The sequence below is a fragment of the Phaethon aethereus genome (genome assembly GCF_964289735.1).
Source record: "Phaethon aethereus genome assembly, chromosome: 6".
In the NCBI taxonomy this organism is placed as follows: domain Eukaryota; kingdom Metazoa; phylum Chordata; class Aves; order Phaethontiformes; family Phaethontidae; genus Phaethon; species Phaethon aethereus.
In genome coordinates, this window is record NC_138580.1 from 7,843,410 (window position 1) to 7,854,950 (window position 11,541).

General features: G+C 36.5%; 1 protein-coding gene across 2 annotated transcripts in view; it reads right to left on the reverse strand.

Moving 5' to 3' along the window:
• Positions 1-5,609, reverse strand: part of R3HDM1 (R3H domain containing 1) — a gene marked incomplete at both ends in the record, with an annotated part of 52,805 nt that extends 47,196 nt beyond the window's left edge. Inside the window, one exon of one of the 2 annotated variants that reach the window (XM_082001445.1) lies at positions 5,475-5,609. In XM_082001445.1, the coding sequence (XP_081857571.1) occupies positions 5,475-5,609 (135 nt within the window). Of the gene's footprint in view, positions 1-4,395; positions 4,647-5,474 lie in introns of those variants that run through there. The other variant, XM_082001444.1, reaches the window with a different exon arrangement.
• Between the last annotated feature and the right edge of the window lie 5,932 nt (positions 5,610-11,541).

Consider the following 11,541-nt stretch of genomic DNA (forward strand, 5'->3'; position numbering starts at 1 on the left):
ACATTCAGTTTTCCACCTTTCTACTAAATTAGGTCCTCATTTTAAGTCCAGTTAAGGGCTACAGTCCTAACAACTACAGATAGCTTTGTAATACTGAAGGAAAGAACAGCACTGTCTATCGTTACTTGCTGTCCTGTATTAGTGAGTAGTGACAGCAATTTTCCATGACACAGCAGAGAACGACTGATGGAAAAATAGTTTCACCATTGGACACAGAGGTGTTTTCAACAGTTCAGAAGTAACTAAACAGAATCTGCCATATCATTTATCTATTAAAAAGTTTTAAGTCACATGTTTTGGAAACAAAGACAGGTAAACCCTGACAGGACCAAAACAGCTGGGGAAGAGGCAAAGAAAGGTTTCAGAGAGCTCAAGCTGCGGAACAAAGAAAACAAAGGTTTGTGCTAGTATGGAGGGAAGAAACTTGTAGGAAGAGATGTGTAGTTGCTAAGTAAGAAATTAATCTAATTCCTCCAAAGAACAGGGATATCTGCTTAATTAGCATAAATCCAAAACAGAATTATACTCACCTAATACAACATTTGCCTTGCCTATATCATACAGTGGAGGCATACAACTCCTGCATTCACACATCAGCCTCCATCCTTCCATGAGGCTTTTTCTGTTGATCGTACTTTGGTTTTCCTCTCCATAGCTTGCAAGTGCTTTTCCTGACATGTAGTGATATGCAGCTTGCTTTCCCTCAGTCTTTACTGCCTTGGCAATCATCATCTTCTCAAGAATCTTACTTCTACTTATTAATGGCTATTTTTCAGTGCAGAGAAAACAGTATTTAAGACTAACATTCTTCTTCCCCCCAGCCCCCATAATGCACAGGTTGTAAAATAGGAACAAAGCTCCTTTTCTGGATTATATATAAGCCAACATGAATTGTTACAGTTTTTAAAAAAATCAAAATATTCCTAATAGTGAATAAAAGGCACTATCCTGTAAGATAAATCCAGGCTGTTTGTTTAATTTTTTTCCAATATTTGCTGATATGTTAACTTTGTAACAGCAGTCCTTATAATGGTTGAAGTATCACCTGTCCCACTACCCAATGACAAAGGCAACAAATTTCAGACCCTGTATTCTAGCTAATACAAAGTTAGTATGTTGTCATCTGACCTCGATAAGATTAACAGGTGGAAGACAACAGTGACTTAGTGAACCAAAAACTTTTTGATCACAAAAACTACCATAGTGCTGACATGCACATGACTTCTGTAAAAGTGTTTTTCATACAAGTGCTTATTTTCAGTGTCATTTAAATGTTACTTGATGGTCACTTCAAAATACGACAATTCAAAAATCCTCCCCAATAATCTCTATGTCACTTATACTACTCTTACACTGCTTAAAGAAATTGGGAGTGCTAGCCAGGTACTCTAACAAGGTATTTTTCCCATTCATGTTGTACCTCCACAGTGTACGCAACAGCAAATAAGGTTACTAATGCACATCATCTCAAAATAATATGGAATTTAGAGCCACAGTTACATTTCAAAATACAATCACCAGCTTCTGGAACTGTGAAGATCCAGAAACATACCTTAATTCAAACCATGGTAAGATTGGACAGAGGAAAGATCATAACCCGTTTCTTACTTGGCTGTAAAGAAGTTAGAAATCAAGTGGTAACTGTACTCAAGAATATTATTGTCGTTTGCCAATAGGTATGAAACCCATTAAGCAATTAGCTACCAGTTGGCAAAGCCAGAACTAAATTCCATACAACTCCCACCCCCCAACCCATCCTCTGATATACTTGGTAAACAAGAGAACACAACAAATTCCAATAAGCTTCTGATAATATTTTCTAACATTTCTCAGAGAATCCTTTCCTCTTTTTCCCATAACTACAGTAACATTTAACCTGCACTTAGAAATAGTGCATCAAATGAAACTTCGCTAGTCAAACCACTTAATCATCTATTAATTAAAAACTTGCTGACTACTGTTCCCAGAAGTTTTGTTTACTATGGACAGGCCAAAATTTTTGTTCTGTATTTTAGCATAAAACATGCTTTCAGTGAAAAAGCCTCAAATATATGACATATATATTTGCACTAGCAGCTAACACAATACAACCGACATTAACTTTTACTGACTTTAATTGTTGTGAAGGGCTTACATTAGCAAGGTTTAATTTTGTAATTGAGTGTCTTCCTACTACTCTGGAAATCAACATCCTCAGCCTCCAAACTCAGGTTTTAATTATACTACTCCTGGAACAGCAGTGTCCTGATTCTGATGGAGACTCCTGGACACAACACTCACATCAACACTAAATGAAGACGACAGGAAAGCTGTCTCCAAACAGCCTTCATTACACAGTTATTCAGTTCATCGTGCATACGCTAGATAATTATTTCAGCCACCAGCTACTACTCCTGTACAATAACAAAACCAAGCAACCAAGCCCCTTGCCACAGCCGTTGACAGCACCAACAGATTAATTTCTCTAGACTAGGCCTGACTATACAGCAACACTTGTTTTCAGGAAGGCAGATTTGCCATTTGAGTCTCATAGAACTTTCCACACTAAAATTCGTTGAATGAGATTTGCTGAATGAGAAAATGTGAATGAGATTTTTCCAATTTACTGAACTGTATGAAAATAAATAAACCTTAAATTAAATTTTAAGGCTCACTACTGGGATATTCCATTGATTAAAGAAAATATCAGCTCATTTGTAACATATACTAGCTTTTCAGTAGCAGTTATTTCTCATAAGCTATAGAAGTATTTCATTTTAAGAATTTTTCCTTCCATAAAATTATCTATTTACACTGATGCCAGGCTTAATAAAGCCAGCAGATATTAAAAGTGTAAGACTGTATTGTTATTACAGTGGCCTACAAGATTTATTTGGAAGAAATTTAACATAGCAGATCGAGCTTACTTCACTCAGTGGAATATTGAATTATGAGTCTTGAACAAAACTACTCCCAAAAGAACTTTTTTACACAATTCTCAATAACAAGAATCTAATAAGGTACTGTCCTGTTTCCACAACCCACGAGAGAATACTGCCATACCCCACATCCCAATCAGGACTTTTATCAGAAAATTGTTTATTATTAACCCAGACACAAAATTCCTGTAGAAAACTAGTTTTTGTCTAACACAAGCTTCTGTGTTTTCTCTTCGAAATTTGCCCCATTTTCTAGGTTGTGCCACAAAATCTCGGTTGCTTTCCTTAACTCCTCACCTCATCTAAGACATTTACAGTCTTCAATGACCAAGTGGGCAGCCTCAGGAGTTAGCTAGTTTACCCCATGTGAGAGACACCCATCTTTCAGGATTCTTGACCATAAGTGCTAACTGCACAACTAAACCTCAGAGGTATTAAATCTACTTTTAAGAATTTATATTCTTAACCCATCTCATTGGTGTGTTCTCCTTTAACACAAGATATTTTCATACTATTTCCCCTCACTCTTTCTCACTTAAATTTGATGCCACAATTTCTTTATAGGTACATCTCCCATCTTGCAAAGGCCATTAATTTATATGCATTAGCTCTTCAGTGCATGCATAAGGACTGCTTAAGCTTTTCTACCTAATAAATCATGTACCAAAATTGTCAAGCGGTGAAGAATGGAGGAGAAGAGAGTACAGGGAGTACTGGCTAGCAGCCAAGATGGGATGACAGCACACCAGCTTGGTCCGCTGGGAGAAAGAGGCTGGACCTTCTGCTGGTAGCTAGGGCAGGACCCAGACCCACTGGCCTCAGGAGCTCTGCTGACTTGATTCCTCTAACACCTGGGGATTTGGATTACCTACATCTGATTACTTTAGCCTTATGCAGTACAGCTCTGCTGTAGAAGTTGCACCCAAGCCACCTGTAAGCTGCACATAGCTCAAGAGCCCTAGATTGGTCACCCCTTCTCAGAGCAGACATGCTGAGCTGTGCTGTAATGCTTTGTTCATACAAGCAACACTCAACATTTTAGGGTTTTGATCAAACCACAGTATTACTATACAGTGTACTCTTAACACAGCCCGGTCTCTGAAACTCGGTCAGGGTTCAGCAACAGCAAACAGCTTGAGTGGCAAGTTTTTCCCTTGTTCTGCTACAATGAAAAGATTTAATTTGAGATGTGCACCCAGGAAAACATTAATATGGACAAATTGTCTGGTTCCCATGAAAACAGCTCATCTACTTCAAACAATTAAAAATGACTGGCTCTCATATTTAGATGAATATAAACAGAGAAGTGGTACAAAGGAGGGGAGAGGAAGCTGTAATCATCCTACTTGCTTCCCTGACCTGTACCAAGGAAACACATAAGAGGATCATGAGAAAAGGAGAAGAACAACACACAAACTTATTTACTATGATATAATAGTAAAAAATAAAATAATAAAAATAAAATAATAATTCTTACCGGCATATTGTTTTTGCTATCAGGACAATTTTCATCCTTTTCAGCTTGAATTTGCTCCTGGATTCCTGATTTTATAAGGTTTTCAACTGGGTCTGTATCTTTAAATTCAGTTTCTGAACCCTTCATTGCATCAGCTTCATCTTTTACAGTAAGAATATCAGACATCCTCATTAGAAAAGGTTATTTTAAAATTCTACAAGAAATATGGAACCTTTAGGACAAAGAAAAAGTGGATCATTGAGTAATTTTAAAAAATTACATACCTAAACAGCTACCCAAAATAAATGTGGTTTTGCTGCAAAAAGGATTCCCCCTGCAGTTATATTTTTTCCTGTCTTGTATCAAGAGGGAGAGAGCGATCATTTTCTTTTTAACCACTTTTATCAAGAGGCTTATAACAGACATCTATACAAATGAGAACTAAGAGCTACACTACAGGATAATGCTTGCAGACTTTCCCTTCTGTATTTTAAAATAAACAACCGAACATTCAGATTCTCCAAATCAAACTAGGTTCCCACAGAAACAAGGGAAGCTTTTCTCATTTGAAAGGAAAGGAATTACATATAGATTTATTTTAAAAGGGTTGAGAGTAAATAGATGAATCATAATGCAGCAAGTGTGTAAAGAATCATAAATTTCATTAAAATTTAAGTTTCCCCATTGCCAGTAACAACTGGACAAGTTCTGAATGCAGGAACCATCTCACCTACTATATATAGCAAAACTAGTCTTAATAAAATTAAGCATTCTCTCAAAAGCAACAAGGAAAGAAAGAGATAGCTTTGGTAATTAAGATAATAATAAAAACCACTTACAGTAATTATAACTTATAATAATAATTTTAAATATAAAGATAACTCTAATGATTAAAGCTATAACGGAACCACCACAATTTTCCCTAAGAAATACAACTTCTTGTCATTACTCAGCTACAGTGCAAGATGTAAAAACAAGAATTTTACATTTCTTAAAAGAAACAAAGAGTAAAAGGAATGCTTGAAGTCCTTCACAGAAAACAAATAAATAACAATCAAATAACATGATGGAAACATCTAAGTAAGTATCTGACTTAGTACCTGATACTTCCTACAGCTTGGGGATTGTGGTCTCCCACAAAAATACAATAAAATAATCCAAAGTTCCTTTTCACAGTTGTCAACCAAGATGTCAGTTGTAATGAACCATCTGGAATCTGGCAGGTGGAGTCCCATGTCCTTATCCCCAGTGTAGAGTCCTGGACAGAACTATGTTGTCTTGAATCAGCAAGAGCATCCCTTTCAAATGCCTAAAAACCAACAAAGGAAATACATGGTATTTTTATTTGGGGTGGGAGGGGAGAGAGAACACGATGACACCCAAAAACTTAAGACAGTCATTTCAAGGAAAAAAAGCACATAAGAAATCAGCATTTGTTCTATCTATTCATTCAACTTGCTTTCCTAGCAGTAGTAATGTTTTTTGTTAAGACTTCAAAGATATTTCTGTATTACAAAGTTAACAAGTAGTCATAATAAACATTTTGTTGGCATTCCTAGCAAAACTCTGTTTCTATAAACAAGCAAGTATCTTCCAGAAGAGTCTGAAAAGACAGTTTGAAATAAGCAGCCCAGCAGGTATGGAGGAGTAATAGGCCATGACGGCTCACAAATCCCTCTTAGCGTAACAGCATTTTTCTCTCTGTCATAGTTAATAATCTACAAGCACAATACATAATCCATATTTTAGGCAACTTGAATTACAGAAGACAATTTTATTTTAGTCAAAGTAATTGCTCTTGAATGAGGATTTACAAATTTCTACAAAACTGACAATGTTCCATCTTCCCTTTTTTTCAGATTTGCTTTCCTGAGAAATAAGTATCACCACCCACAGGGAAGCATGCATCTGAAGTGGCAGGCAACAAGAGACATCTAATAACAAACCAAATGTAACCTATGAACACAGCAAAAATATCCTAAAGCAAAGAACACAAATAACTATCTTTCAAACCTGTGAAAGATACACTGAAATAAAATAGCTGAAAAGGATCTCTGTACTGCGTTCTCCAAAGACTTTTCTCATGATCAGTCAGGGGCTTATTAAAAACAGTACAAATGATAATAAACATCAAGAGGACCTTCTGTCACCTCAGTTGAACTACTTAATTTCCATGTAACACAATAATTAGAATTGTTTCAGGAAAACAAACAAGTGAAAAACATCAGAATCATTTGAAGTGAAATTAAGAAACAAATGGTTATAAACACGATTTTAATTTAATAATTTAATTGATGTAGCTGAAGCACCTGCACCAAACTGTTCTTTCAAAGCGAAGAGTTGCACTACATGCAGGAAGAAAGGATGGAAAGACAAGGTGTGCAAGATCTTAATGTCTCCAATAAGCTGCATCTTAGCTGAAAGAATCTGAAAGCATTTAAGCATTCTGCAGTATGAGGTCACTAGAAAGCAACAGCAAAATTTCAAAGTCAGACTGTGATAGTGCCCAGCCTTTTATCTGTTTTAATGTTTTGTCAATGTAATAATTCTACAGAGTTTAATATAAAATGACATAACAGAAAACTAGCTAAATACAACACTGACTTTAAACGACAGAAAAGCATATCCTGTTTCAAGAAAAACCTACAGAACTGAAGACAGGAAGTAGGATTTACAATGAAACAAAAGAAAGCAAATACTTTATATTATCTACATTCCACAACGGTATCACCAGCTTGTGTGCAAATTGTTTTGTATACACATAACTATACTGCAATCTCTTGATCCCCTCCTGGAAAACAACTGTAAAAACAGCACAAAGCAAAACTTCAGAAGATACATGCACATACAGAATGAAGAATAATGTACCCCTTGCCCCCAAATAAACACTGCAAAAGAAATTTGGGTAAGAAGAATTTTAAATTATTTCTTCAACAGTGTGTAGCTTTTAACACTTCTTAAGCACCAAGGTATTCATCATAAATAGTTACAACTCTGAGAAGACCTCACTGTGCTGAGCTACTCTCTCAGTACAACTGAGAGGACTGCATGGCATAAACCAGCAGCAGAATGGCCCCAAAACTTCCAGCTTTCCTTGCAGGTGAGATTAAAGCCTGGCTACAATTACGTTTTTAGATCTGAAGAAACGTACAATTTGACAAGAGATATGAGACGCTACAGACATTTTGACTTAATAAATCTTACTGCAAAGAAGTATGGAAAAGATGGATAAAAGATGGGCTGTGATTCAGGCCTGTAAAAGACCCTATTCACTGAATCTAATGGAAGGGAAAGGATTACAGATGAAAGAACAAATTGGAATTAAGATGATACAGAAATGGAACAAACGATATGCAGTACTGTTTGGTTGTTGAGTTAGTTTTTCCAGACAATCCAAATGGTGATTTAAGACTTCTGAAGAAGCTCAGATTAAGAAGCTTTACTGTAAACAAGACTTGACTGTTTTTGTTGACTGACAAATGATTGTACTGTATTTAGAGAAATGTTAAAAAAAAAGATTAGAGGCTGAATAAAAAAAAAATTTTATGTCCCGTTGCAAATTTAATCTTGGAAATTACACTCAATTTAATTACTACTCCCTACACGAGTTACAAATATCGTAACTGTAATCAACATCTTGAAGTTTTTTCTTTAATTATATCAAATTCACTAAGAGCTCCTGCCCCTTTGCAACACCATTTAAAAAAAAATGGCTATCAGCATACTCAGTTAGCAAAACTCACACTGCAAACATATTTGCTCACCTATGCCAATCCAGAAAATTGATGCACAAGAAAAAAGTCCTTATATTTTCTACAAAACCTAACTACAAATCAGCTTATGACTTGTTATGAACAGATTTTTCACCTGCAGCTCTATTTAAAGCCTGGTTTTATAGAATGTAGCTGTTTTCAGTCAACTGGAATCATTATATGCATACCCACAAGTAAACGATAAACCCTTTTGCTAACAGCAAAACACACATAATAGAAAGATTAATCTTTCCTTACTTGATTTTTTTTTTTTTTTTTTTAGCAAAAACAACCATAGATTCATTGAAATTTGTAATGAAACCTTGTGTTTGTGACCCACGATAGCAAGTTACTAATGCTTGGATAACATTCCATCCCTGAAGTTTCCTCTAATTCAGACATTTTTCATAGCTGAGATAATGTGGTTGTAGTTTCTAAACTTGCACAGATCAGATTAAAAAAGACTTAAGGAATTTTATGCGCTGCAGACTGGGGGGGGACAGATCACAGTCCATCTTTATGAATCCCACCCTCTTCCACCTCCCCATATACTTGGATGTTGATTTCTTGTGTCCTATGCAGGACAGGAAAAAGGAGACGAAAGCAAGACAGCAGATCTTAGGACTCGCTCTGCTGTTTGGAGAGAAAACAGGTTCTAGTAAGCAAACTGGTAAAGTTGATTTACACCAAGTCCCAACAGCAGCCATAGACTGGATGGCAATATAGACCAATACAGGTTAGCAGATTTTAATATGAGGGACATGATACCCCTGCCCTAAAATTATCCAAACAGTTGAAAGGACTGAATATTAAGGGTAGAACATTACTTGGTTTTGCACTTAAAACTTCAAACAGCTAGCAACAGGTCTCATGAAAAAAGTCTTCCAATTTTAGTGTCTTTTACAGGTGACAACAGGCACTTATTTTAACAGACAGGAAGTACAAGGACTTTTATGTAGAAGTGGAAGATCACATGTCATTTTTAATCTTCTTGAACCTTTGGGATTGCGGTTCCTATCTAAACACTGTCAAAATGTATGCTCTTCCCCTTCATCATATTGGTAATGCTATACCACCACCATTCGTCCTAAATTCTATTAATCCTCTTTCTGAAAAGTGGTAACCACTTTGTCGAGGAAACTATTCTGAATCTGCCACTTTTCAGAGGGAAAATTGTTATTATCAGCTGTGGGATGGAAGTCTAGTACTATGCAGGCATATGCTTTTCAGTCAGATGATCATAAAAACCGTCAGTGCTGTGCTCTCATTGCTTTCTTTTGCGCAGCCCAGAGGAAAAATGATAAAAAAGAAAATATCAAGCAAAGCCATTCCTGAGTTTTATGACAGAAGCTTCCTGAATCATGATACATAGAAAACCACTGGGTCCTTTCTTTCAGATTCTGACTTGAAAATCGTCATATGCAAACCCAGTAAATTGACCTGTAATGAGCGAGTATATTTCTGGGAACAGGATCTACTCAACTTAATCCAATTTCTCTAATAGGCATCAAGACTTCCATCTCCTTGTTGGCAATGTAGATGGAGATAGGAAGCTTTGCTCTGCCCATGACTGAAGAAATCGATTCTTTTTCTTTTAAAGAGAAGGTAAAAGACAGTGATTTTTTTGCTCTTTGTTAAAGCTATTATTGATATCATTGCTGTCAAAAAGATCTCAGGAACAAATGTCAAAATAACTGGTATCAATCAAATTGAGGGCAGGAAATTGGATTAGAAGGGTGGGGGTGAAAAATCTACACTCAACACACAAAGTAGACATGCTCTCAAGTAGAAAGGTAAAATGAAAATTTATTTCTTAAACAGGCTTCTGTTCACCAGATATTTCAACAGAATTCTTGCACAGGTCTAAATAGTATCCCTTGTTGTGGACAATATCCACCTACCTCACTTTTACTACGATTTTAAGTAGTTTACCCCCTGCCCTAACAGCCAAAATCGGTCAGTGCTGAATTCCCAGTGAGGCTTGTTGCAAGTCATTCAGAAATCTCGATTGTATGCAGCACCTAGTCTTAACTCTCAACATTTGTTCTAGTTACACATAAAGCTGTACTTCTCTTCACAAGTTGCTTTAACTTTATTATCTGAACACTAAAGGCTGGAACTTAATTATCCATCTGTAATCTCCTTGAGACGAGACCAAGTTCATGTGAAAGAGTACAGAGAAAGCTATACTTGCTGTACTGTGTATCTTGTTGGAGTTTAAAGAAAAGAAAGCAAAACCAATCAATGTATTAAAATTTAAAGCAGGAAGCAGCAGCAGAGTCATTTGTCTATCCCAGCACCCACAGGAAAGACAGGCGAGATACAGGACCAAGAAGCAGCTGGGCCAGGGCAGGACGAAGTAACTATTAAGGCACAGAGACAGGCAGTAAAAAGTCTGGTATTTGCCCAAGATTTTTACATACATGTGAAAAATCTGTATAGTTTTTTACCGCTCGTTATATAGTTTCCATATGCTAAATGTGAAAAGACATAGATGAAAACTGATTCTCTCTAGTACCTCTACATTTCCTGTAAGCATTTCCAGAGTCTTTCATGTCATTCAGAAAAGCAATTCTAGGGAAGACAAACACAGGATATAATACAGAAGATTTCTGAGCAGCAATCAAGAATCCTCCATTCACAACTACAAGAACCATCTTCACGATCAAATTATATGAAGAGGATGGGAATGTGCTCAAAACTGTGGGACAGAGTTGAGAACAGACTATATTCAGCTAATAAAAGATATCTACAATTATACATGTTTGCTGTTGGTTTGCTTTCACTACATTTTATTTCTTCGTTTTCCTAGCTCAGAATCACAGAGCTGACATTCCTCTGCTTAGAAGAAAGACCTCTGTACACATGCCCAGAGGAATCAGAGCAGTAGGTTATTTTCTGTACTATTTATGCTGCATTCCATTAAACTGAGAAGAATCAACGTTGCGTTTACTTATTGCTATCCTCTTTGAAGCAGGATTCTAAGGATAATCTTCCCTAGAGAGGAAGTATCAGGAAGGGAAAAAATGCAAAAAAGATGCTCTGCACGAAACCACAATGGCCTTTACTACAAGAAGACTACAGTAGTATTGTCCTCATCAGAAGCTGTACTTTCTACTTAAGAGGAATCTACAAATTCACCTGTTCTTCTTTTGGGAAACCTGAGCTTTGTATACTATTCACATTATTTCAAAAACTCTGTTACAGAAGTAGCTACATGAGAAAAAAGCAACCAACAAACTCTGGCCTCTTACCATAACTGCCATACGCTTTGTGCAGCAACTGCCTCCACAGTTGAAGTGGAAGAACTGATTGATGAGTACAGCAAAGTCTCTTCTGAACAGTGTCCTGCCAGGAACACCCTAGCATACTGGTGATACAAGCCTTCCTTGGATGTGGAAGCACTGATTTTTTT